Source organism: Serinus canaria, chromosome 25, assembly GCF_022539315.1.
Source record: "Serinus canaria isolate serCan28SL12 chromosome 25, serCan2020, whole genome shotgun sequence".
Taxonomy (NCBI): domain Eukaryota; kingdom Metazoa; phylum Chordata; class Aves; order Passeriformes; family Fringillidae; genus Serinus; species Serinus canaria.
The window spans coordinates 6,429,318-6,457,164 of NC_066338.1; the positions used below are offsets into that span (position 1 = coordinate 6,429,318).

Below are 27,847 nucleotides of genomic sequence, written 5' to 3' on the forward strand. Positions count from 1 at the left end.
GGTTCCAGGACACCCAAAAGTGTCATAATGGTCTCCACAGTTCCATGAGGCCCTGCAGAGTCACAATGAACCCTTGGTTGATGGGGTCCCTCAGTATCACAATGATCCCTACATTCCATAGAGCCACACAGTGTCAGTGCAGTCCCCTTAGTTCCATGAGGCCCAGCAATGTCACAGTGCTCTCCATGATTCCAAGGGACCCCCTCAGTGTCACAATGGTCCCTTGGTCTCACAGGGCCCCACAGTGTCACACTGCTCCCTTGGTCTCACAGGGCCCCACAGTGTCACCATGGTCCCTGGGTCTCACAGGGCCCCACAGTGTCACACTGGTCCCTTGGTTCCATGGCCCTGTGCTGCTGCATTCCCCCCTCCCCTTCTCAGCCCGCCCTGCCAGCTCAGAAATGCTCCTTGGGCCTGGGCCTTGGCCAGCAGCCCCTGGGCTCAGCTCCTCTCAGCTCACCACAAACACTGTCTGCTCCAGGCACTGCTGCTGCCCAAACAGCTCCTGCTTCCTCTGGCAGCAGCCCTGGAACTGGTTTTGTTCCCTCCGTGGCACAACATCCCTGTTCTCACAGTGCCAAAGAAAGCTGCTGGTGCCAAGTGTGGCCAGGATGAACCATGGCTGGGACTGCAGCCCCTCTCGTGGGGCCCTGCACACAGCGCTCCAAAAGGAGCCCTTGGAGCTCTCCTGGGCCAGCGACTCCCTCTGGGTGGGGCCTCTCCCAGCCGGGAACTCTCCCGTTTGCTGCACTCGGGGATCCTGAACAACCACAGAGCCTGGGCTGATCCCCCACTGCTCCAGGCTCAGCCCTTGGCCTGCTGGGGAGATGCCAAAGCATCCCCAGGGAGCATTGCCTGCCCTGAGGGGAATTTCTCCCAGGTGCCTTGCACTGACTCTGTGTGTCTGTGTGCACACAGGAGTGCCTGTGCTGGGGAAATGGGGCAGAAATGCTGCTCTCTGAGGGGTCTGAGTGCCTTGCATAGCTGAGTCAGTCAGGGCTGCAGGTAAGATTAAATCACAAGGTCTAAGTGAAGTTCATTGCTGCTAAGAGCTGTTATTTTGTTAAGTTTTTACCTTTATTATAAGGTATAAGCTAAGCAAAATATTGTGAAGTGTTATTGCTCTGGTAAATTGCAAAGTCATAGGTTATAAGTTAGGTTATGTGCTTTTTTTTTGCTAAATTGTAAAGTTGAAGGTATCAGTTAAGGTTAAGGTAAAAGTTAAGTCCTCTTCTGTTTGAGCTCTGTTAAGCTTTTAGGCCGCATTCCTTTTATCCTTGCCGTCACTGTCCTTTTGTCACACACACACTCAGGGACAGTTCTGGGTTCATTTCTGGTTTGATTGCCTGGATTCTGTTTGGTTTTGTTGTTGCTTTGTTACCTTGGCATGCCTGAAGTGTCCAGTCAGGAGCAGAGTGACTCCTGCCAAGGAACTTTGTGCTGCTGTCCCTTAATATTAAATCTGTTTTTTTGCTGATCCCTGGCCGGGGATTTTTTCAGTGCTCTCAAGCCCTCGTTTGTATCAGGGTGAAGGAGCCCTGGCCCAGGCTCTGTCTTTGGGGGACACAGGACACTGCTGGGGGTCCCTGTCCCCCTGTCCCACCCCCATGGCCCCGGCCCCCCGTCCCCGTGTCAGGCTCTGGGGTCGATCTCGTGGAACATCCTCTGGGGGAGGCTGCGGCACCGGGGGCGGGGGGACCCGGGGGGACAGGGGACCCTGCTGGGCACGAGCAGGGTTGGACTGCTCTGGGGGGACTGTGAGGGGGAACAGGGCAGAGTGACCTCCCCAGTGACCTCATACATGTCCTGTGATGTGACACAGCCACCTGTGATGTCACAGCCCAGTTTGGGATGTCACACAGCACCCTTGTGATGTCACAGAACCAGGTGATATCACAAATCTGCACAGTGATGTCACAGGAGACTCTGTGGGGTCACAAAATTGCGCTGGGATATCACAGTCTGTTCTGTGATGTCACAGCCTGCTCTCTGATGTTACACAGCAACCCAGTGATGTCAACACCCACTCTCTGTTGTCACAGAGCCACCCTCTATGATGGCAGAGTCTGCTCTATGGCCTCACACTATGATGTCACAGTCAGCTGTGTGATGTCACAACCCACTCAGTGATGCCACAAATCCCTCTGAGATGTCATACTGCCACTCTTTAATTTCACATCACACACTGAGACCTCACAGCCTGCTCTATGATGCCATATAGCCATGCCATGATGTCACAGCCTGCTCTGTGATGTCACAGAATCTCCTCTGTGAAAATGTGCCTGCTCAATGATCTCACACAAAAACTCTATGATGTCATAGCCCAATCTGTGACCTCACACAGCCCACTCTGTGCTCTCACACAGCCCTGTGCTGACATCACAGCTGCTCTGTGCCTCTATGACACAGCCACAGAGGTGCTGCTGTGACACAGCCCCCTCTGGGACATCCCACAGCCCCTGCCAGTGCTGAGCCCCTGTGAGCTCTGTCTGTGCCCTGCTGGTGTCCCTGAGGTGCCCTGGCAGTGCCCCAGCCCTGCTGGGCTGTGCACAGGAGCTGCTCCTGCCCAGAGCTGTCTCTCTGCAGCGCTGCCCTGGCCAGGAGCTGCCTCTGGGCCAGGAGCCCAGCCCAGCTCAGCAGCACAGACACAGCACAAGGACTTGAATGACCCTCTGGGGCTTTGGTGCTCTTTGCATCAGACCCAGTCCCTCAGAGTGTGCTCAAAGAACTTCTCAAGGACTCAAAGTGACATTGAAATACTGAAGTTTCTCATACATAAAATAGACCCTTCTGAGGGACAGGACTGAGAAAGTGTCTCCAGGTTCCAGTTAGAGCAGAACACTGGAGGCAGTGATGACAGGTGGGGACAAGCAAGGCAAAGGTGTCTCTGGAGCTGAGAAAACCTGGATGTGTTTCAGGAATGCAAAGGGCCAAGGCCTGAGCCCCAGCCCCTGGCAAGGCAGATCCTGTCCCTCCCTCAGTGCTCAGGGCTCTTCCCAGGATGGGCACTGGGATGTGGGGATGGGCAATGCCAAGGGCAGGACCATGGGGCGGCCCCTGCCAGGCTGCTGAGCAGGGACAAGGAGGCAATGAGGCCCCAGGGCTGCCAGGGTCACTTGTCCCCTCCTTGTGGCCCCAGGCCCAGGGCCAGCAGCCATGGCCAAAGTGCTGCCCAAGTTGGCTCTGTCAGGGCCCTGCAGCTGCTGCTCATCCCTGTGCCCTGTGCAGCCCAGGCTGTCCTACGGTGTCCCTGCCCTGGCCTCTGTCCCTGCAGGCTGTGCTCATCCCCCGGCTGCCCCACCTGGCTGGCCCCTTCCTTTGCTGACAGCTCTGCCTCCTGCCTGCCTCTGCCTGCCCACACAAAGCCTTGGGCTGCTCCAGGCTCCTTCTGGGGACGTGCTGCACCACAGCCCTGCCCTGGGACGGAAATTCCTTTCTCCTCATGTCCACTCTGGGCCTTCACAGCTGCCCTTGGTGCCATTATTTCTTTCTCTGTCTGATTTATACAATGAAGAAAAACTCCAGCTTCTCTGAAACCACCCTTCAATCCCTTCCAGGCTACTCCTGTTCTGTCCTCAGTTTCCGCACTCCTGACCCTAGAGCCATCAGCCTGTCCCTGCTGGTTTTGTGATGAGGCTTCCAAACCCCATCTTGGGAGATTTTTGGTTTCTCTCAAAGGTTTGTGAAAAACGAAAAATAATTGGTCAAAGTTATTTCCTTCCAAATCTTGCAGTGACAGATCAGGGTCAATATCTCTAAACTGAATGAGGGTGGATTTACATTTGTCAGAAGGAGGAAATATTTTACAATGATGAGTGGCAAAAAACTGCAACTGTGTTCTTCAGAGAAGAGGATTCCCCATCTGAGGAATGCTCCAAGAACAGGAGCTTTGTGCAACCAGACGCAGTGAAACCCTCCCCACCCCAGTGACAGAATTCCTGTAGTGTGGGTTCTCTGATGTGCTGGGTGCCCTCACAACACTTCTGGCCAGAATGTCTGCTGAGGGCAGCCAGGCTGCTGCAGGGCAGTGACCTCACAGCCATCACCATGGCAGCCCTGGCCCTGGGCCTGGCCCTGCCCTTTCCTCTGCCCCTGCCTTGGCTCTGCTGGCATCAAGAGTTTTGTCATTAATATCTTGTCCCCAAGGTGCTGGGGCCAATGGCTTCCCAGTCAGGCTCCTGGAGCAGAAGTGGCTTTTGAGAGCCCAGCCAGAAATGAGCCCTGAGGCAGCAGCTCTGCAGTGGTGCCCACCAGGCCGGGGTGCCAAGGGAGGCTTCTGGCCATGCCCTGCCAGCAGCTGCTGCTGCCAAGGTGCCTTTGGTGCCTCAGGCTCTCCCTGGCACAGCTCCCAGCACGGCACTCTGCCCTTGTGCCCGAGGCCTTCCCTGGGCTGGGGCTGGCCTGGGGCTTTTCCTGCAGTGGGACCTGCCCTGCTCATGGCACAGGAAAGGCAGTTCCTGCTGGAGCAGAAGGCTCTGCCTGCAGTGGGCTCTCTGTCTAATTATGATCAGAATCATTCAGAGACATATTTAAATAAATTTATCTGGTATTCCATCATTAATCCTGTGGGACAAATTGCATTAAGGTTCAATTCCACCTGTCCAATCTTTGACATCTTTAACAAATGCTGGGTCTGGGATTGGATCCAGCACCTCCCAGTCTTCCCCCTTAGAAGGAATTTTTGAAGTCCAGGGGCCCTGCAGGGGCTGTTGGGCATCATTTCTGTACCTCATTACTCAGCGGGCGTTTCCCTATTAAAGAAATAATGCTTTTGCCTGAAGCTCCCACTGTGCCCATGACAGGAACCCCTGTGAATGTCTGGGACATCCCTGCTGTTTGGCAGCCTGGGCACTCCTGGGATGTCACCGTGGAGCCCCCGTGAGTGCCTGTGACAGATCGGTGCATTTGCAGCCCAAGGTCCCCTGGGATGTCACCATGGAATGGCTGTGACCACACGGCTCTTTACCATCCCCAGAAAGACCTGGGAGGTCTCCATGGAGCTCCTGACTCTGCCTGTGACATTCCAACTCTTCAAAAGCCTGGAGACTCTTGGAAAGTCCCCGTGGACCCTCTCTGAGGGCCTGTGACAAATTTGATCCTCAGCAGGCAACCATCACCAGCCTCCTGTTGCTATGGTCAGTTTCCATGGCAACCATCACCAGCCCCCTGTTGCTATGGTCAGTTTCCATGGCAACCATCACCAGCCCCCTGTTGCTGTGGTCAGTTTCCATGGCAACCATCACCAGCCCCTCTTGTTGCTCATGCTTCAGTCCCTCGGCAGCTCCATGGAGACCCCATGCCAGGGGTGGTTGCCATGGACACCAGCTCAGGCCTGCAGCCAGAGCCCGTTGCCATGGCAACCATTGGCAGTCCCATCCCTAAGGGTCATGGGATCCCAGAACCACAGAATTGGCTGAGCTGGGAGGGACCCATCAGGATCCTCGAGTCCAACTGCTGGTCCTTAACAGGACACCCCAACAATGCCAGCCTGGGCCTGGCAGCGCTGTCCAAACCCTGCTGGGGCTCAGAGAGCCCTGGAGCTGGGACCCTTCCCTGGGGAGCCTGGGCAGGGCCCCAGCAGCCTCTGGGGAAAAACCTTTCCCTGAGATCCAACCTAAGCCTGCCCCGACTCAGCTGCAGCCGTTCCCTCCAGTCCTGTCCCTGGGCACCAGAGGGAAGAGGTTCCCACAGCCCCAGCCTGGGACCCACTCCCAAGGCTGTTGCCATGGCAACCAGGGCTGGGACCAGCTGGGATGCTCGGTTTCCATGGGCTGGGGTTCAGGAATGGGATTCCCCAATTTCCTTGTCCTGCTAAAACTGCACTGCCCTCACTGCCCTCCCGCCTCCCATGGAAAGCACAAGAGGCAAAGATCCCAGGCTGGAATAAGAACAATTTATTGGCAACAGCAACAAGATGAAGAATAAACAAGAACAGAAACAATATTGATAACAGACGGGATAAGAAAAACTATTTACAGGGAAAACTACAACATCACCACTGACTGGCTCTTCCTGGACATGGATTTCCTCCTGCCTGGAACGGACACTCTTCTCCTCAGGGAGAGAGAGAGAGAGTCCCTTTCCTTTCCCTGGCAATGACCTGAGGTGGGAGTGAATGTAATGTCACACCATGGCCAGACCCTCATGTGCTTCAATCCCACATTATGTCACTGGCGGGGGCAGGAAAAGGTACAGGTGTCTTCCCGGCATGGATCATGGGTAACATGGATCACCAGGGCTCTTCCCAACGTGGGACCTCCAATAGGGGATGAAGCTGCAGCAGTGCGTGAAGAGCACTGCAGTGGGGGCACTCGCAGGGCTTCCCTTACCAGTGCCTCTGTTGGTGTTTGGTCAAGGCAGAGCTACAGGTGAAGCTCTTCCCACACTGGGAACACTCGTAGGGCCTTTCCCCGGTGTGGATGCGCCGGTGGGTGATGAGGTTGGAGTTTTGATTAAAGCCCTTCCCGCAGTCGGGGCAGCGGAAGGGCCTCTCATCCGTGTGAATCCGCTCATGTGCAGCGAGGAGATTGTGATGTCACTGTCTGTTCTGTGATGTCACAGCCTGCTCTATGATGTCACAGCCATTCAGTGATGTCACCATCCACTCCCTGATGTCATGGAGCCCCCTATATGATGGCAGAGTCTGCTCTATGGCCTCACACCCTACTCTGTGATCTCACACCCAGCTCTGTGATGTCACAACCCTTTCAGTGATGTCACAACAGTTTCTCTGTGATGACATAATGCCAGTCTGTAATGTCACAGCACACACTTTGACCTCACAGCCCACTCTATGATGTCATACAGCCATGCCATGATGTCACACCCTGCTCTGTGTTGTCACAGAGGAGGCTGTGACATCATGTGATCACCCCTCTATGATGTTGTAGCTGCTCAATGACTTCACACAAAAGAGCTCTATGGTTTCATAGCCAAATTTGGGACCTCACACAGCCCACTCTGTGCTGTCACACAGCCCCTTGCTGACATCCCAGCTGCTCTGTGCCTCTATGACACAGCCACAGAGGTGCTGCTGTGACACAGCCCCCTCTGGGACATCCCACAGCCCCTGCCAGTGCTGAGCCTCTGGGAGCTCTGTCTGTGCCCTGCTGGTGTCCCTGAGGTGCCCTGGCAGTGCCCCAGCCCTGCTGGGCTGTGCCCAGGAGCTGCTCCTGCCCAGAGCTGTCTCTCTGCAGCGCTGCCCTTGCCAGGAGCTGCCTCTGGGCCAGGAGCCCAGCCCAGCTCAGCAGCACAGACACAGCACAAGGACTTGAATGACCCTCTGGGGCTTTGCTGCTCTTTGCATCAGACTCAGTCCCTCAGAGTGTGCTCAAAGACTTTTCAAGAACTCAAAGTGAGGTTAAAACTCTGAAGTTTCTTGTACTTTAAATAGATCGTTTTGAGGGACACGACTGAGAAAGTGTCCCCAGGTTCCAGGTAGAGCACAACACTGGAGGCACTGATGGCAGGTGGGGACAAGCAAGGCAAAGGTGTCTCTGGTGCTGAGCACACCTGGATGTGTTTCAGGAATGCAAAGGGCCAAGGCCTGAGCCCCAGCCCCTGGCAAGGCAGATCCTGTCCCTCCCTCAGTGCTCAGGGCTCTTCCTGGGATGGGCACTGGCATGTGGGGATGGGCAATGCCAAGGGCAGGACCATGGGGCGGCCCCTGCCAGGCTGCTGAGCAGGGACAAGGAGGCAATGAGGCCCCAGGGCTGCAAGGGTCACTTGTCCCCTCGTGGCCTCAGGCCCAGGGCCAGCAGCCATGGCCAAAGTGCTGCCCAAGATGGCTCTGTCAGGGCCTGGAAGCTGCTGCCCATCCCTGTGCCCTGTGCAGCCCAGGCTGTCCTACGGTGTCCCTGCCCTGTGCCTCTGTCCCTGCAGGCTGTGCTCATCCCCTGGCTGCCCCACCTGGCTGGTCCTTTCCTTTGCTGACAGCTCTGCCTCCTGCCTGCCTCTTCCTGCCCACACAAAGCCTTGGGCTGCTCCAGGCTCCTTCTGGGGACGTGCTGCACCACAGCCCTGCCCTGGCAGGAAAATTCCTTTCTCCTCATGTCCACTCTGGGCCTCTCCAGCTGCCCTTGGTGCCATTATTTTTTTCTCTGCCTGATTTATACTATGAAGAAAAGCTCCAGCCTCTCTGGAACCACCCTTCAGTCCCTCCCAGGCTACTCCTGTTCTGTCCTCAGTCTCCACATCAAGGAAGCCAGAGTCTTCAGCCTGTCCCTGCTGGTTCTGTGATGAGGCCTCCAAACCCCATCTTGGGAGATTTTTGGTTCTTTTCCAAGACCTGTGAAAATGGGAAAAAAGTTGCCAAAGGTATTTTCTCCCAAATCTTGCGTGACAGAAGAAGGGCCAATATCTTTAAACTGAAAGAGTGGATTTACATTTGTCAGAAGGAGGAAATATTTTCCAAGTATGAGAGTGGCAAAAAACTGCAACTGGTTTTCCAGAGAAGTGGATTCCCCATCCCAGGAATGCTCAAAAATCAGGAGTTTTGTGCAACTTGACCCAGTGAAACCTTCCCATCCCCAGTGACAGAATTCCTGTAGTGTGGGTTCTCTGATGTGCTGGGTGCCCTCACAACACTTCTGGCCAGAATGTCTGCTGAGGGCAGCCAGGCTGCTGCAGGGGCAGTGACCTCACAGCCATCACCATGGCAGCCCTGGGCCTGGCCCTGCCCTTTCCTCTGCCCCTGCCTTGTCTCTGCTGGCATCAAGAGTTTTGTCATTAATATCTTGTCCCCAAGGTGCTGGGGCCAATGGCTTCCCAGTCAGGCTCCTGGAGCAGAAGTGGCTTTTGAGAGCCCAGCCAGAAATGAGCCCTGAGGCAGCAGCTCTGCAGTGGTGCCCACCAGGCCGGGGTGCCAAGGGAGGCTTCTGGCCATGCCCTGCCAGCAGCTGCTGCTGCCAAGGTGCCTTTGGTGTCTCAGGCTCTCCCTGGCACAGCTCCCAGCATGGCACTCTGCCCTTGTGCCCGAGGCCTTCCCTGGGCTGGGGCTGGCCTGGGGCTTTTCCTGCAGTGGGACCTGCCCTGCTCATGGCACAGGAAAGGCAGTTCCTGCTGGAGCAGGAGGCTCTTCCTGCAGTGGGCTCCAACAACTCCAGCAAGGACCTCTTGACTTCAAAATTGCCTCCTAGAGCAGAATATTCTAATAATTGTTATAGCTCCTGTACTGTGGAGTAAATAACTATTTTAAAAAATTTATTCTCTGGTGTAAATTAACCTTACAGGCTAATCCTGGCAGGGAAATTCCTTTCTCCTCATGCTTGCTCTGGGCCTTCCCAGCTGCCCTTGGTGCCATTATTTCCTTGTCATGCTTGCATCCACTATGAAGAAAAGCTCCAGCCTCTCTGAAACCACCCTTCAGCCCCTCCCATGATCAGAATCAATCAGAGCTGTATTTATGTAAATATATCTGGTATTCCATTATTAATCCAGTGGGAAAAATTGCATAAAAATTCAATTCCATCTGTCCAATCTATCACACCTTTGACAAAGTCTTGGGCTGAAATAGAATGAAGCAGCTCCCAGTCTCCTCTCTTTGAAGGAATTTTAGAAGTCTGGAGGCCCTGCAGGGGTTTCAGGATCCCTGGTGGCTGTTGGGTGTCATTTCTCCATCTTATGTCTCAAAAGGAGTTTCTCTGATAAAAAAATAAAGCCTTTGCCTGAATCACCCTCTGTGCCCATGACAGGAACCCGTGTGAGTTTCTGGGACATCCCGGCCCTTTGGCAACCTGGGGACTCCTGGGATGTCACCGTGGAGCCCCCGTGAGTGCCTGTGACAGATCGGTGCCTTTGCAGCCCAAGGTCCCATGGGATGTCACCGTGGAATGGCTGTGACCGCCTGTGACCACACGGCTCTTTTCCATCCCCAGAAAGCCATGGAAGGTCTCCATGGAGCCCCTGACTCTGCCTGTGACATTCCAGCTCTTGAACAGCCTGGAGACTCTTGGAAAGTCCCCATGGACCCCCTCTGAGGGCCTGTGACAAATTTGATCCTCAGCAGGCAGCCATCACCAGCCTCCTGCTGCTATGGTCAGTTTCCATGGCAACCATCACCAGCCCTGTTGCTATGCTCAGTCCCTTGGCAGCTCCATGGAGACCCCATGCCAGGGGTGGTTGCCATGGACACCAGCTCAGGCTTGCAGCCAGAGCCCGTTGCCATGGCAACCACTGGCCGTCCCATCTCCAGGGTCCTGGGATCCCAGAACCACAGAATTGGCTGAGTTGGGAGGGACCCATCAGGATCCTCGAGTCCAACTGCTGGCCCTGCACAGGACACCCCAACAATGCCAGCCTGGGCCTGGCAGCGCTGTCCAAACGCTGCTGGAGCTCAGAGAGCCCTGGAGCTGGGACCCTTCCCTGGGGAGCCTGGGCAGGGCCCCAGCAGCCTCTGGGGAAAAACCTTTTCCTGAGATCCAACCTAAGCCTGCCCCGACTCAGCTGCAGCCGTTCCCTCCAGTCCCGTCCCTGGGCACCAGAGGGAAGAGGTTCCCACAGCCCCAGCCAGGCACCCACTCCCAAGGCTGTTGCCATGGCAACCAGGGTTGGGACCAGCTGGGATGCTCGGTTTCCATAGTCTGGGGTTTAGGAATGGGATTCCCCAATTTCCTGCTCCCGCTAAAACCGCTCTGCCACTTGCTGCAATCCAGCCTCCCATGGAAAGCACAAAAGGCAAAGATCCCAGGCTGGAATAAGAACAATTTATTGGCAACAGCAACAAGATGAAGAATAAACAAGAACAGAAACAATATTGATAACAGAAGGGATAAGAAAAACTATTTACAGGGAAAACTACAACATCAATGGCGGGCTCTTCCTGGCCATGGATTTCCCCCTGCCTGGAAAGGACACTCTTCTCCTCAGGCAGAGAGAAAGAGAGAGTCCCTTTCCTGCCCCTGGCAATGACCTGAGGTGGGAGTGAATGTAATGACACGGCCATGGCCAGACCCTCATGTGCTTCAATCCCACATTATGTCATGGGCAGGGGCAGGAAAAGGTACAGGTGTCTTCCCAGCATGGATCATGGGGAACATGGATCACCAGGGCTCTTCCCAACGTGGGACCTCCAATAGGGGATGAAGCTGCAGCAGTGCATGCAGTGCACTGCAGTGGGGGCACTCGCAGGGCTTCCCTTACCGGTGCCTCTGTTGGTGTTGGGTCAAGGCAGAGCTACAGGTGAAGGTCTTCCCACAGTGGGGACACTCGTAGGGCCTCTCCCCAGTGTGGATGCGCCGGTGGGTGATGAGGGTGGAGTTGTGCTTGAAGCCCTTCCCACAGTCAGGGCAGCGGAAGGGCCTCTCATCCCTGTGGATCCGCTCATGCAAAAGGAGATTGGAGCTGGTGTGAAACCTCTTCTGACATGTGGGGCACTCGTAGGGCCTCTCCCTGGTGTGGATGCGTTGGTGGGTGAGGAGGTTGGATCTGCAGCTGAAGCCCTTCCCACATTCCCCACACTCGTAGGCCCATTCCCCGGTGTGGATCATCTGGTGGCGGATCAGTTCGCTGCTCGTCCAGAAGCTCTTTCCACACTCCAAGCACTTGAAGGGCTTCTCTTCCACGAGGTTCTGCTGTGGGGATTTGTCCTCCCTGGTCTCCATCCCCAGATCCTTCCCTGGGGGAGGAAGGACAAGGAGAGGATGGGATTTGTCTCTGTGCCAGAGTGAAGGGGAAGGAGATCCCCCCAGTGCATCCCCATCAGGACAGCATTGGGAGCGGAGTTGTCCTGCAGCCGGGGGCCATGCTGGGCTGGGAGATGGAGCAGGAGAGAGGGGGAAAGGGGCACTGACTTCCTCCTCACCTGCCTGGCTGTCCTGGGTCATCCTCATCTTCCTCGCAGCCACCTCCTCCATCAGGCGAAGGTTTGGGGATGGGAATTTCTGTTTTGGGAGGAAAACATGGGATGAGTGTCACCAACATGATTTATGAAAAATCCTTTCCTTAGGATTTTTCCCTCCTGAGAAGCTGAGAGGCCTCAGCAACAAACTGTAAACAATTCTTATCTGGTGCTGTGGAATGCAGCAGGTAGATCTGTGATTGGTCTCATCTGGTTGTTTCTAATTAATAGCCAATCCCAGTCTAGACTGTCTCGGTCAGAGACAAACCTTTGTTATTCATTCTTTTTCTGTTCTTAGAAGCCTTCTGATGAAATCTTTTCTTCTATTCTTTTAGTATAGTTTTAAATGTAATTTATATCATAAAATAAAAAACCAAGCCTTCAGAACATGAAGTCAACTTTCTCATTTCTTCCCTAATCTTGAGACCCCTGTGAACATTGTCACAGATGAGCACTTGGAGTTTTGTACTGGTTTGAAGGCAAACCTGTGGAAGAGCCTAAGCGAGAATTACAATTTAATAAGAAAATTTAGATCAAACACTCACTTAAGCTGATAGAGTCAGGGGCTGGTCAGGGGGCTGGTAGCAGTCCAATTAAATGGTGGCTGCAGTCCTGTTGGAGTGATGAACGTGATTCTGTCAAAGCAGTGATCCTGTAGAAGGGTCTGGTCTTCCTCTGAAGGTCCAGGGGTGGTTATGGAGCTCTTGTCCTCTGGGAATGCAGTAGGCAAGGTGCTCCTGGTGTTCCAAGCCTCAGCTTATATCCAGATAGGAATGCTTGGTTCCTCCCCCTGGGTGGAGCATCCCACAATGGGAGGATGTAATTTTATCAGTTCTGCCGGGACACTCAATGGCCCGTTCACAGAAGATATCTCCCCTGGAGGGCGTTATCAGGGCTGAGTCATGGAAGAGATAAAGAACTCTGCCCCACCTGTTTATAGCAGTTTATGGAGATGGTGATTGAAAACATGGTTTTGGTTACATCTTACATTGCAACCTGAGACAGTGGGGTAATCCCTGCTGGGGGGTGAACACCACCCCCCTTACCCAGACTGGCTCAGGTGTAAAACCCCCACCCCGGGAAGGCCACACACTCAGGGGACAATGTCACACTTGCCCTGCTCCAGGGGAGGTCTCTGTCCCTGTCACTCCCTTGCTGTCACCCCCTTTTCTCTTTCTTTCCATCTCTCTCTCTACCTCACATTTACTGTTCATTAAAATCCACGTTGGATTTGGTCTCATTAACACCTTAATCAGAGCAGAGGCCTCTCTTTAACAATTTTCTTAACCAGCTTGCAACATTATTTTGACACAGTGAGTTTAGGCACTGTTCTCTGACCCCATGTGCCTTTGATAACAGCATGGTTCCCTCCTCTGAGGAGGTTGTGGCTCTGCTGGAGGAACTCTTGGAAACTTGGACACAGCTTCCTCAGAGCGACTAATGGGAGAACTGGTGAGGAAAATGGCTGTTGTGTGTGGCCAGTGTAAGGAAAATATTTTGTTGTCCTTCCTTGAAAAGTTTGTTAAAATCACTGGAGGAAAGGGAGCAAATGATACAAGCAAGACTGACAAGGTTCTTTCACCCCACGGTGAGAAACACAAGGCTGCTAAAGTCCCATAAGAAGCCCAGCTCAAGTAGCTGAATTCCCAAATAACTCCAGAATTCACAGGCTCAGGGGCATTACCAAATGTGAGAATCATTTTTCTCTTTCTCCCTGTCACCTTGGTGACGGCTACACAGAGCTTCCCCTTCCTTTTAATCATCTGTATGGGGCCAAATTTCCCCTTTTCTTTTATCAGAACCTTCCAGCAGCTGAGCTGGAGCTGTGCAGGAACCCATGAAACTTGGAATTGCCATCATAATTGCTTCTGTTGTTGGCTTATTCATGTTTGGGATTTGTTTGCATTTTCATCACATGTGACTTGTGGGAAAATAAAATATTCATCAAAGTGATTCATGCAGAGTTAAGTTTGATTTCTGCTGAGTTTATTTTGTCCAGTGCCCAGGGGATGCTCAAGGGGTCTCTGTGCCTCTCGCTTGGGGGATACTTGGGAGGGGCTGGGGGGTGGTTTGGCCCTGTCCCTGTCACCCCAGGCCATTCCCCAGGGGGTGTCCCTGTCCTTCTCACCCCAGGCTATTCCCCAGGGTGTGTCCCTGTCACCCCAGGCCATTCCCCAGGGGATCTCTCCATCATTCTCACTCCAGGGAATTCCTGGGGGGGGTTCTCCCTCCCCCTCACCCCTGTCTCAGGGGCAATCTCTGTCCCTCTCAGCCCAGGGATGCTCGGGGATCTCTGTCCCCTTGCCCTGGGGGATGCTCAGGGGGTCTCCATCCCTCTGGCCTCAGGGAATGCCTGTGCAGGGCTGGGGACCAGGGGCTCTGTGTCCCTCTCACCACTGAGGGTGCTCAGGGCTGGGGGGGCTCTCTGACCTTCTCACACCTGGGGAGGCCGGGGGGGTCTCTGTCCCTCTCAGCCTTGGTGTGACCCCACCCAAACATCATCAGGGTCAGAGGGACAGAGACACCCCCAAACCCTCAGAAGGGCTGAACCTGGGATGTGGTTTGGGGCTGAGGATTTAGGAAGGGGCTGGGATTGGGGCTGGGGTTGGATTTGGGGCTGAGATTTGGATTAGAGCTGGGATTGGGGTTAAGGCTAGACATGGGATTGGCTTTAGGGCTGGGTTTGGGATTGGGTCTGGGGCTGGATGAGTCTGGCACTGGGATGGGATTAAATACAGAACTGTGAGTGTGTCTAAATGTGGAGTGGGATTGAGACCAGGATCAGGTCACCCAGAGCAGGACAGGGGGATGTCACTGCAGGATGCCCCTGGCATTGTCCTGGCCCTCCTCAGGTACCTCCGAACACAGGGGGTAGCTGGATGCTCCAAGATCCAGGTGCTCCCACGCTGCCCCTCAATACCAGGTGAGCATTCCCTGAGGGCAGCCCTGACTGTGACCCTTGGGGCTCTGGGATCAGCCCTTAAATCCCTGTGGGAGCAGCTGCAGACAGGACAAGAGATTTCCCTCCTCCTCTTTCCTGTGGAAGGATGAAGCCCAGCTGCCCTTTTCTTCTGGTGCCTCCTCCTCTCCTCTGTTATGAGTAAAAAAAGAGTTACCTGTTTTTTTTTAAGGAAAGGGTTGCAGAGTTTAAAGTTAAGCTGGGAACTGATTGCTGGCCAAGAGTTCTTTTGTTGGTTAAATGTTGTAATCACCTGTTGAGTATCGTCGTTAACCCTCTATTGTGGAGAATTCTTTTTTTCAGTACCACCCTTGCCTGCTGCCAAGAGGATGACAACCCCCGGGATGGTGGGAAGTGAGGGGGAATCTCAGGAAACATGCAAATTTATCTCAAAACCCTGCAACGGGACGGGACCCCCACCAAATCCTGAAAAATACCCCAAAAGAAACGAGCCAAAGCAGAATTGAGAGGTCAAGGTGGTGTTTGGACAGCAGGGGTGAGGTCCGAAGCCGGCAGAGACACTGAAAACCTCGGTCACTCTTTGCCCCGGTTAAAATAGAAGTCAGTCGGGTCCAGGGCTCCTGAACCAGCAAACCAAACCGAACCCGGGGTATGCCCCCACTGCCCTTGCGAGGATGGGACTCCTGGCTCTGCCCTGAGGGGACAGAGCTGCACTTTCCTCCTCCTCCTCTGAATCACTGCTGGGAGCGGCTGCAGGGAACTGCGGGCTTGTCAACCCACCCATCCTGAGCTGATCGCTTTTATTAAAGGCATTAAAAAGGAGAAAGATCACCTGCCCTGTTTATTTCATCCTCCACTGAGGATGTCAAACTCCCCAGGAGCAGGAAAATCCCCATTCCCTGTTTGCTTGTGGCTGCAGCCTGGAACATCAATTCAGAATGAAAAACTTTCTGATAGCCCTGCTGAATGGCACCGGGAAATGGAAATTGTATTCTGACAGGAAATAAAGTTACAAAATTATTTATTTCTGTCCCACTCATTTTCAGTCAGTTCCAGTTTCTGTTTCAGAGTGCCACCTTCTCAGATGATTGTGTTTGTGCCCTCCTTTCTCTTCTGCCTTTCTCTGCCTGCTCTGTTTCTCTCTCAGTGTCTCCCTTGACCCAGGGCAGCTCCCACCAAAGACCTAGTCCTGATTTAATTCCCAGTCCAAGAGCTGAAACATCCATGGCTGAAGTTCTGAAGGCTGGCAGGGAAATGTCACTGTAAGATCTTGCTCCACTTGGCTTTTGGGTCCTTCTTAAGAGCTTTGCCTGCGAGGGCAGGAACATCTTTTCTTGGCTGGGAAGGAGAGAGGGAGAGAAGGAAATTGCGAAGAGGTTTCAGAGAGAGAGAGAGAAAAAGGAAAGAGGTCTTGGGCGGGGGAAGGGGGGAGGGAGGAGAATGAAATAGGAAAGTGGTCTCAGAGGGACAGGAAGAAATAGGGAAGGGGTCTCAGAGGGAGAGAAAGAAAGAGGAAAAGGCTCCAGCCCGGACTCTGCAGCTCCGAGGGACACCGGCAGGGCACAGCGCCTTTCAAAATTCCAGCCAATCAGAGAACGCAGTAAACAATTTCCAGTCAACCAGAGCTTTTCTCTCTGATGACTCACCGGTTGCCAGGCAGATCCACAGAGCCCAGCGGCCCTCAGAGCGGAATTTGGGGCTCGGGCCGGGGGGACGGATCCGCACCGGGGGGGTCCCCGAGCCCCCTGCCCACCCCTGGGGCCGATCGGGGGCTCCCCCACCCAGCAGCCGGTGCTGCAGAGGGGTGGGAAAGGGGGGTCCGGGCTGGCAGTGGAGGAAATGCGGGGCCGGTGCTGAGCACAGGGCTGAGCACACAGAGATGGTTTTGTTCTTGCTGAGCTCGCACTGAGCCAAGGCCTGTCCTGCCCCTCGTCCGGCCACGCTGCGGAGGGGCTGGGGCTGTGGGGGAGGTTGGGAGGGGACACAGCCAGGACAGGTGACCCCAACTGACCCTGGGGACACCCCAGACCACAGGACATCATGATCAGGGTATAATGTGGGGAGAACAAAGAGGAAGGGGGGACATTTGGAGCGAGGGTTTTTGTCTTCCCAGGTAAGACTTAGGCAGGATGGGGCCCTGTGTCGCTGGTGGGCAGGGTCAGCAACAAAGACACAGACACCAACTTCACTTAAGGAACAGTGAATTTTAGATATTGAAAATTTGCAAAAAATTACAAAATATTAGATAGGCAAAGCAAAAAATCATTAAACAATAATTCCAAAAGAGAAGATGTTGAAATGATTATCACTCAACTCTCCATTTCTGGCTGCAGGCTCTGGAGATTCTATCTCTGCCTTCAGTCAGGGTTGCATTCCCTAACAAGTCCTGGTACCAAATCCTGCTTTCCAAGGCTGGAACAGTGTCTCAGCTTTAGCTGGCTGTGTATACAATCTGTTACCATCTGTTAAAGGTGGGGCAGGTATCATCTGTGAATTGAGCAGTTTACTTTATCTCTTCCACAAGGAATCCTCCCTCTGGGGAGATATCTTCTGCTAATGGGCCATTGAGTGTCACTTCAGGACTGATAAATATTCCATCCTCCCATTGTGAGGTGCTCCGCCCAGAGGGAGGAGCCAAGCATTCCTACCTGGATATAAGCTGAGAATGTGAACAACAGAGTCAGCCTTCTCCCACAGGATTCCCAGGAAGAGCAGCTTTCAGCTCCACTGGACCTGCAGAGGACAACTCCACCCTTCTACAGGATCCCTGCTCCAACAAATCCACATCTGTCACTGCGGGAGGACGGCAGCCACCATTTAACGGGAGTGCTGCCAACACCCTGACCCACAGCGTGTCAGGTGGTATTCTGACTCTGTAAGTAGTTTTTTAGTACTATTGCACTTGTAATTTTAATGTTCCTCCTAAAGAACTGTTATTCCTATTCCCATAGCTTTTGATTGACAGCCCCTTATTTTGAAAATTATAATTCCAAGGGAGGGGATTAACATTTTCCATTTCAAGGGAGGCTCCTGCCGTCCTTAGCAGACACCTGTCTTTTCAAACTGACACAATGCCCCAGGACACCCAGGCAGGTGAGGAGGAAGTCAGTGCCCCTTTCCCCCTCTCTCCTGCTCCATCTCCCAGCCCAGCATGGCCCCTGGCTGCAGGACAACCCTGCTGCTGACACCGTCCTGCCGGGGATGCATGGGGGGGAACTCCTTCCCCTTCCCGCTGGCACACACTAAAAACCCATCCTCTCCTTGTCCGTCCTCCCCCAGAGCAGGAGCTGAGCATGGAGACCAGGGAGGACAAATCCCCACAGCAGAACCTTGTGAAAGAGAAGCCCTACAAGTGCTTGGAGTGTGGGAAGAGCTTCAGGAACAGCAGCACCCTGATGCGCCACCAGATGATCCACACTGGGGAATGGCCCTACGAGTGTGGGGAGTGTGGGAAGGGCTTCAGCTACAGCTCAGAACTCGTCAGGCACCAACGCATCCACACCGGGGAGAGGCCCTACGAGTGCCCCACATGTCAGAAGAGGTTTCAGACCAGCTCCAATCTCCTTTTGCATGAGCGGATCCACACAGATGAGAGGCCCTTCCGCTGCCCCGACTGTGGGAAGGGCTTCAAGCACAACTCCACCCTCGTCACCCACCAGCGCATCCACACTGGGGAGAGGCCCTACGAGTGTTCCCAATGCAGGAAGAGGTTTCACAGCAGCTCCAATCTCCGCCAGCATGAGCGCATTCACACAGATGAGAGGCCCTTCCGCTGCCCTGACTGTGGGAAGGGCTTCAACTGCAACTCCACCCTCATCACCCACCGGCGCATCCACACTGGGGAGAGGCCCTACGAGTGTCCCCAGTGTGGGAAGAGCTTCACCTGTAGCTCTGCCTTGACCAGACACCAACGGATGCACCGGTAAGGGAAGCCCTGCGAGTGCCCCCACTGCAGTGCTCTTCATGCACTGCTGCAGCTTCATCCCCTATTGGAGGTCCCACGTTGGGAAGAGCCCTGGTGATCCATGTTCCCCATGACCCATGCTGGGAAGACACCTGTACCTTTTCCTGCCCCTGCCAGTGACATGATGTGGGATTGAAGCACATGAGGGTCTGGCCATGGTGTGACATTACATTCACTCCCACCTCAGGTCATTGCCAGGGAAAGGAAAGGGACTCTCTCTCTCTCTCTCTCCCTGAGGAGAAGAGTGTCCTTTCCAGGCAGGAAGAAATACATGGCCAGGAGGAGCCAGCCATTGATGTTGTAGTTTTCCCTGTAAATAGTTTTTCTTATTCCTTCTGTTATCAATATTGTTTCTGTTCTTGTTTATTCTTCATCTTGTTGCTGTTGCCAATAAATTGTTCTTATTCCAGCCTGGGATCTTTGCCTCTTGTGCTTTCCATGGGAGGCGGGAGGGCAGTGAGGGCAGTGCAGTTTTAGCAGGAGCAGGAAATTGGGGAATCCCATTCCTGAACCTTGGCCCATGGAAACCGAGCATCCCAGCTGGTCCCAGCCCTGGTTGCCATGGCAACAGCCTTGGGAGGGGGTCCCTGGCTGGGGCTATGGGAACCTCTTCCCTCTGGTGCCCAGGGACAGGACAGGAGGGAACGGCTGCAGCTGAGTCGGGGCAGGCTTAGGTTGGATCTCAGGGAAATGTTTTTCCCCAGAGGCTGCTGGGGCACTGCCCAGGCTCCCCAGGGAAGGGTCCCAGCTCCAGGGCTCTCTGAGCTCCAGCAGCGTTTGGACAGCGCTGCCAGGCCCAGGCTGGCATTGTTGGGGTGTCCTGTACAGGGCCAGCAGTTGGACTCGAGGATCCTGATGGGTCCCTCCCAACTCAGCCAATTCTGTGGCTCTGGGATCCCATGAGCTGGGGATGGGACTGCCAATGGTTGCCATGGTAACGGGCTCTGGCTGCAGGCCTGAGCTGGTGTCCATGGCAACCACCCCTGGCATGGGGTCTCCATGGAGCTGCTGAGGGACTGAGCAAAGCAACAGGGGGCTGGTGATGGTTGCCATGGAAACTGACCATAGCAACAGGGGGGCTGGTGATGGTTGCCATGGAAACTGACCGAAGCAACAGGGGGCTGGTGATGGTTGCCTGCTAATGATCAGATTTGTCACAGGCCCTCAGAGGGGTTCCATGGGGACTTTCCAAGAGTCTCCAGGCTGTTCAAGAGCTGGAATGTCACAGGCAGAGACAGGGGCTCCATGGAGACCTCCCAGGGCTTTCTGAGGATGGTAAAGAGCTGTGTGGTAACAGGCAGTCACAGCCATTCCATGGTGACATCCCAGGAGACCTTGGGCTGCAAAGGCACCGATCTGTCACAGGCACTCACGGGGGCTCCAGGGTGACATCCCAGGAGTCCCCAGGCTGCCAAAGAGCCAGGATGTCCCAGAAACTCACAGGGGTTCCTGTAATGGGCACAGTGGGTGATTCAGGCAAAGGCTTTATTTCTTTTTGAGAGAAACTCCTGTTGAGACATAAGATGGAGAAATGACACCCAACAGCCACCATGGATCCTCAAACCCCTGCAGGGCCTCTAGACTTCTAAAATTCCTTCAAAGAGAGGACACTGGGAGCTGCTGCATTCTATTTCAGCCCAAGACTTTGTCAAAGGTGTAATAGATTGGACAGATGGAATTGAATTTTTATGCAATTTTTCCCACTGGATTAATAATGGAATACCAGATATATTTACATAAATACAGCTCTGATTGATTCTGATCATGGGAGGGGCTGAAGGGTGGTTTCAGAGAGGCTGGAGCTTTTCTTCATAGTGGATGCAAGCATGACAAGGAAATAATGGCACCAAGGGCAGCTGGGAAGGCCCAGAGCAAGCATGAGGAGAAAGGACTTTCCCTGCCAGGATTAGCCTTTAAGGTTTATTTACACCTGAGAATAAATTTTTGAAAAGAGTTATTTACTCCACAGTACAGGAGCTATAACAATTATTAGAATATTCTGCTCTAGGAAGCAATTTTGAAGTCAAGAAGGCCTTGCTGGAGTTGTTGGAGCCCACTGCAGTCAGAGCCTCCTGCTCCAGCAGGAACTGCCTTTCCTGTGCCATGAGCAGGTCAGGTCCCACTGCAGGAAAAGCCCCAGGCCAGCCCCAGCCCAGGGAAGGCCTCGGGCACAAGGGCAGAGTGCCGTGCTGGGAGCTGTGCCAGGGAGAGCCTGAGGCACCAAAGGCACCTTGGCAGCAGCAGCTGCTGGCAGGGCATGGCCAGAAGCCTCCCTTGGCACCCCGGCCTGGTGGGCACCACTGCAGAGCTGCTGCCTCAGGGCTCATTTCTGGCTGGGCTCTGAAAAGCCACTTCTGCTCCAGGAGCCTGACTGGGAAGCCATTGGCCCCAGCACCTTGGGGACAAGATATTAATGACAAAACTCTTGATGCCAGCAGAGACAAGGCAGGGGCAGAGGAAAGGGCAGGGCCAGGCCCAGGGCCAGGGCTGCCATGGTGATGGCTGTGAGGTCACTGCCCCTGCAGCAGCCTGGCTGCCCTCAGCAGACATTCTGGCCAGAAGTGTTGTGAGGGCACCCAGCACATCAGAGAACCCACACTGCAGGAATTCCATCCTTGGGGATGAGAGGGTTTCACTGGGTCAAGTTGCACAAAACTCCTGATTTTTGGGCATTCCTGGGATGGGGAATCCACTTCTCTTGAAAACCAGTTGCAGTTTTGTGCCACTCTCATACTTGGAAAATATTTCCTCCTTCTACCAAATGTAAATCCACTCTTTCAGTTTAAAGACATTGGCCCTTCTTCTGTCACTGCAAGATTTGGGAGAAAATAACTTTGATCACTATTTTCCCACTTTCACAGATCTTGGAGAGGAACCAAAAATCTTCCAAGATGGGATTTGGAGGCCTCATCAGAGAACCAGCAGGGACAGGCTGATGACTCTGGGTTCCTTGATGTGGAGACTGAGGACAGAACAGGAGTAGCCTGGGAGGGACTGAAGGGTGGTTCCAGAGAGGCTGGAGCTTTTCTTCATTGTATAAATCAGCCAGAGAAAGAAATAATGGCACCAAAAGCAGCTGGGGAGGCCCAGAGTGGACATGAGGAGAAAGGAATTTCCCTGCCAGGGCAGGGCTGTGGTGCAGCACGTCCCCAGAAGGAGCCTGGAGCAGCCCAAGGCTTTGTGTGGGCAGGCAGAGGCAGGCAGGAGGCAGAGCTGTCAGCAAAGGAAGGGGCCAGCCAGGTGGGGCAGCCGGGGGATGAGCACAGCCTGCAGGGACAGAGGCCAGGGCAGGGACACCGTGGGACAGCCTGGGCTGCACAGGGCACAGGGATGGGCAGCAGCTGCCAGGCCCTGACAGAGCCAACTTGGGCAGCACTTTGGCCATGGCTGCTGGCCCTGGGCCTGAGGCCACGAGGGGACAAGTGACCCTGGCAGCCCTGGGGCCTCATTGCCTCCTTGTCCCTGCTCAGCAGCCTGGCAGGGGCCGCCCCATGGTCCTGCCCTTGGCATTGTCCATCCCCACATGCCAGTGCCCATCCTGGGAAGAGCCCTGAGCAAGGAGGGAGGGACAGGATCTGCCTTGGCAGGGGCTGGGGCTCAGGCCTTGGCCCTTTGCATTCCTGAAACACATCCAGGTGTGCTCAGCACCAGAGACACCTTTGCCTTGCTTGTCCCCACCTGTCATCACTGCCTCCAGTGTTCTGCTCTACCTGGAACCTTGGGACACTTTCTCAGTCATGTCCCTGACAGGGATCTTTTCAAAATACAAGCAACTTCAGTATTTCAATCTCACTTTGAGTTCTTGAGAAATTCTTTGAGCACACTCTGAGGGACTGAGTCTGACGCAAAGAGCACCAAAGCCCCAGAGGGTCATTCAAGTCCTTGTGCTGTGTCTGTGCTGCTGAGCTGGGCCGGGGTCCTGGCCCAGAGGCAGCTCCTGGCAAGGGCAGCACTGCAGAGAGAAAGCTCTGGGCAGGAGCAGCTCCTGTGCACAGCCCAGCAGGGCTGGGGCACTGCCAGGGCACCTCAGGGACACCAGCAGGGCACAGACAGAGCTCACAGGGGCTCAGCACTGGCAGAGGCTGTGGGATGTCCCAGAGGGGGCTGTGTCACAGCAGCACCTTTGTGGCTGTGTCACAGAACCACAGAGCAGCTGTGATGTCAGCAAGGGGCTGTGTGACAGCACAGAGTGGGCTGTGTGAGGTCACAGATTGGGCAATGACATCACAGTTTGTTGTGTGAAGTCATTGAGCAGCTACAACATAATAGAGGGGCTCTGTGACATCACAGACCAGGCTGTGACATCATGGCATGGCTGTATGACATCATAGAGCGGGCTGTGAGGTCAAAGTGTGTGCTGTGACATTACAGACTGGCATTATGTCATCACAGAGAAGCTTTTGTGACATCACTGAAAGGCTGGTGACATCACAGAGCTGGGTGTGAGATCACAGAGTAGGGTGTGAGGCCATAGAGCAGATCCTGCCATCATATAGGCGGCTTCATGACATCAGGGAGTGGGTGGTGACATCACTGGATGGCTGTGACATCATAGAGCAGGCTGTGACATCACAGAACAGACTGTGACATCACAGGGTCTTTTGAGATGTCACAGCAGAGCTGTATGGCACCAGAGGGTGATATCACAGCATTGGCACTGTGACATCACAAAGGTGCTGTGTGACATCACAGGGGCTGTGTGAGGTCACTGGGGAGGTCACTCTGCCCTGTCCCCCCTCACAGTTCCCCCCAGAGCAGTCCAACCCTGCTCGTGCCCAGCAGGGTCCCCTGTCCCCCCGGGTCCCCCCGCCCCCGGTGCCGCAGCCTCCCCCAGAGGATGTTCCACGAGATCGACCCCAGAGCCTGACACGGGGATGGGGGGCCGGGGCCATGGGGGTGGGACAGGGGGACAGGGACCCTCAGCAGTATCCTTGTGTCCCCCAGGGCCAGAGCCTGGGCCAGGGCTCCTTCAGCCTGACAAAAACGAGGACTTGAGAGCACTGAAAAAATCCGTGGCAAGGGATCAGCAAAAACCAGATTTAATATTAAGGGACAGCACCACAAAGTTCCTTGGCAAGAGTCACTCTGCTCCTGACTGGACACTTCAGGCACAGCAAGGAAACAAAGCAACAACAAAACCAAACAGAATCCAGGCAATCAAACCAGAAATGAACCAAGAACTGTCCCTGTCTGTGTGTGTGACACAAGGACAGTGAGGGCAAGGATAAAAGGAATACGGCCTAAAAGCTTAACAGAGCTCAAACATAAGAGGACTTTACTTATAACTTAACCTTAACTGATACCTTCAACTTCACAATTTAGCAAAAGAAAAGCACTTAACCTAACTTATAACCTATGACTTTGCAACAGAGGAATAACACTTCACAATATTTTGCTTAGCTTATAACTTATATGAAACATAACAGCTTAGCAAAAGAACAACTCTTAGCAGCAATAAACTTCACTTAGACCTTGTGATTTAACCTCACTTACAGGCCTGACTGACTCAGCTCTCCAAGGCACTCAGACCCCTCGGAGAGCAGCATTTCTGCCCCATTTCCCCAGCACAGGCACTCCTGTGTGCACACAGACACACAGAGTCAGTGCAAGGCACCTGGGAGAAATTCCCCTGAGGGCAGGGAATGCTCCCTGTGGATCCTTTGGCATTTCCCCAGCAGGCCAAGGGCTGAGCCTGGAGCAGTGGGGGATCAGCCCAGGCTCTGTGGTTGTTCAGGATCCCCGAGTGCAGCAAACGGGAGAGTTCCCGGCTGGGAGAGGCCCCACCCAGAGGGAGTCGCTGGCCCAGGAGAGCTCCAAGGGCTCCTTTTGGAGCGCTGTGTGCAGGGCCCCACGAGAGGGGCTGCAGTCCCAGCCATGGTTCATCCTGGCCACACTTGGCACCAGCAGCTTTCTTTGGCACTGTGAGAACAGGGATGTTGTGCCACGGAGGGAACAAAACCAGTTCCCAGGGCTGCTGGTAGAGAAAGCAGGAGCTGTTTGGGCAGCAGCAGTGCCTGGAGCAGACAGTGTTTGTGATGAGCTGAGAGGAGCTGAGCCCAGGGGCTGCTGGCCAAGGCCCAGGCCCAAGGAGCATTTCTGAGCTGGCAGGGCGGGCTGAGAAGGGGCGGGGGGAATGCAGCAGCACAGGGCCATGGAACCAAGGGACCAGTGTGACACTGTGGGGCCCTGTGAGACCAAGGGACCAGTGTGACACTGTGGGGCCCTGTGAGACCAAGGGACCAGTGTGACACTGAGGGGGTCCCTTGGAATCATGGAGAGCACTGTTACATTGCTGGGCCTCATGGAACCAAAGGGATTGTTTTGACTTTGTGTGACTCCATTGAATGTAGGGATCATTGTGACACAGAGAGGCCCCATCAAACCAAGGGTCCATTGTGACACTGCGGGGCCTCATGGAACTGTGGAGACCATTGTGACACCTTGGGGTGTCATGGGACCAAGGGGCCATTGTGACACTGCGAGACTCCATGGAGCCAAAGTTCCATTGTGACTTTTCAAGGCCTCATGGAAACATGGAGAGACCATTAAGTCACTTCACACCCTCATGGGACTAAGGGGCCATTGTGACACTGAGGGGCACCATGGAATCATGGAGACCATTTTGACACTACGAAGCCCCAAGGAATAAGCAAAGCATTGTGACACTGTGAGGCCTCATGGAACCAGTGAGACCATTGTGACCCTGGAGGTCTCCACAGAACCAAGAGGGACATTGTGATACTGTGGGGGTTCGTGAAACCAAGAGGCCTTTGTGACACTGCAGGGCTGCATGGAACCAAAGCTCCAGGGTGACACAGAGGGGCCTCCTGTCATCAATGGTCCATTGTGACACTGTGGCACGAAAGGAGACCATTGTGACACTGCAAACCCCCAGGGTTCAAAGGTCCATTGTGACATTGCAGGGCTCATGGAACAGAGGAGTCACGTGTCACTGTGGGGCCTGGGGAACCACGGAGACCATTGTGACACTGCAAGGCCTCATGGAATCTTTGGGACCACTGTAACACTGTGGGGATTTATGAAACAGAGGGGCCACTGTGACATTGTGGGACCCCATCAAACCTAGGGGCCACTGTGACACTGTGGGACCCCATCAAACCTAGGGGCCAGTGTGACACTACAGGTTGTCTTGTAATCAAAAGGCCATTGTGACACTGTGGGGCCCCATCCAACCAAGGGAACACAGAACACATCTGGTTTCACCTCTCATTGATTGCCTGACTGGTCCAGCTGACCTTGGCACATTGGGAGTCTCTTCTCATCTGCTACTGAAACATTTGGGGCTCCATTCTTTCCTTGTCATGGAAAAGAACTGTCTTCCTCCAGGCACCCATGGCCAAATTTGGGATTTCACCTCCACATTTCCTTTTAGCCAGGGATTGTTCCTAGAGGAATATTGCCAGGACAAGTCTGTCTTACAGTGGTTTCACAAGGGTCACTTCCCATCTGTCCCCAAAACATTGGGGAAGGCTCCGTGCTTTCCTTCCCATGTGAAAGAACAGTCCTCGTTCTCCAGGTGCCCATGGCCGAGATTGGGGTTCCACCTCTAAATTCCTTAAATCCAAAGACTGCTCCCAGACAAAATCCGCCATTCCTGACAGGTCTGGCTGGCCTTGGACTACTGAAGCTCTCACCTGCCTTCTAAACACTGAGGCTCCATGCTCTCCTTTTTATGGAAAAGAACCATCCTTCTCATCCAGGTGTCCATGGCCAGAAATAGGATTTCACCTCCAACATTGCCTGTTGTGAGAGACTGGAGGAGATTGCTGGCTCATAAGATTTTGTGGGAGAGGAAGGGGCAGGTCCAGCCCTGCCCTGCCCTGGAACCCCAGCCCTGGCCTGCCCTGGAACCCCAATGCCCCCAGAGCCTCTATTCCAGCCCAGCAGTGTCTGCCAGTCCCTGGCACAGCACAGGCAATGCTCCACAGCCACCTCTGGAGCCCCAGCCCAGCTCCTGAGGGACCAAATGAGCCCAAGTCCCACCTGGGGGAAGGGCCCAGGAAGACCAAGGGCTATTGAAGGCTGACCACAAGGCAAGCCTTCAATAGCCCTTTTGGAATATCCATCTGAACACTTCTGGAATCCAGGACTAGGAAGCTTTGTGTGTGCTTCTTTAAATCATTTTTGTCTTTCTCTCTTTCTGCGTCTTCTTCTTCAAATTGTCACTCCTTACAAATTTTGATCAACTTTAAAATGGAACTGACTTGGAGTTTACAAAGTTGAATGGGCTAAGGGAATCCTTTGAGAAGTGTTTTTGTTGATTGAATGCTGTAATAAACCTTTTGCTAAAATTTTTCTGATTTTCTGAAAGTTCCCAGTAAAGGCTGTTTTGTTTTTTGAGCTCCTCAGAATCTCTTGTATGGTATTTCTCCAGGGAGTCCAACTCAGAGTACACAAACAATTGTAATTCCTTTTAAATGTCTCCTTGAGAGAATTGTTTTGGGGATGGGGGTCAGGGCTTGTCTGTCCTGCTTGGCCCAGCCCAGGCAGGGCTTTCCCAGCCCCATTCCACACTCCATTTCCCAGCTGGAGCCCCTGGTGCCTCTGAGTTGTGCTGCCCCAGCCCCAGGGACGCTCTCCTTGTCTGCCCATTCCCCCAGGGGCTCTGGGCAGGGATGGCCTCAGTGGGGGCTGCTGACATCCTCAGCACCTTGGGGGCTGCTGCTGAATTTCACTGCTCCAGAGCCTTGTTCAGCCTTCAGCTCTTCAGTGCAGGAATTCAGTCTCCCAGGGCTCATTAACATTCAGAACACCTTAACAAGCCAAGCCTCTGGGGATAATTTGATTTCAATTTTCAACTCTTTTGTGGTTAATTAGACGGATTTCAGAAGCCAAATTTAAGTGAATACACTATTTTAAAAAAAGACAGGGAGAAAAGATTTTTTTTTTACATCCTGTTTCATTTTTTTTCCCTGTTAATAAATTGATATGTGCAATCTCCAATTGACACTGGAATCCAAGTACCTCCTCATGCAGTTTGAATAGATATGAAAATCAAGACCCTTCATGGCTGACAATCAATCAGACTCTGTCCCTACCCCCACCCCACCATTTCCCCCATCCAAGCCCTGGCACTCAGAGCAGCCTTGTGCAAATCTGAGCTCCC

At 53.9% G+C, this 27,847-nt stretch overlaps 1 protein-coding gene across 1 annotated transcript in view; it reads left to right on the forward strand.

Moving 5' to 3' along the window:
* The window catches only part of LOC115485198 (uncharacterized), a 2,106,330-nt gene that overhangs the window by 2,067,168 nt on the left and 11,315 nt on the right, over positions 1-27,847 (forward strand). The window contains 1 exon segment of the mRNA XM_050983901.1: positions 18,083-18,707. Coding sequence (XP_050839858.1) covers positions 18,083-18,707 — 625 coding nt within the window.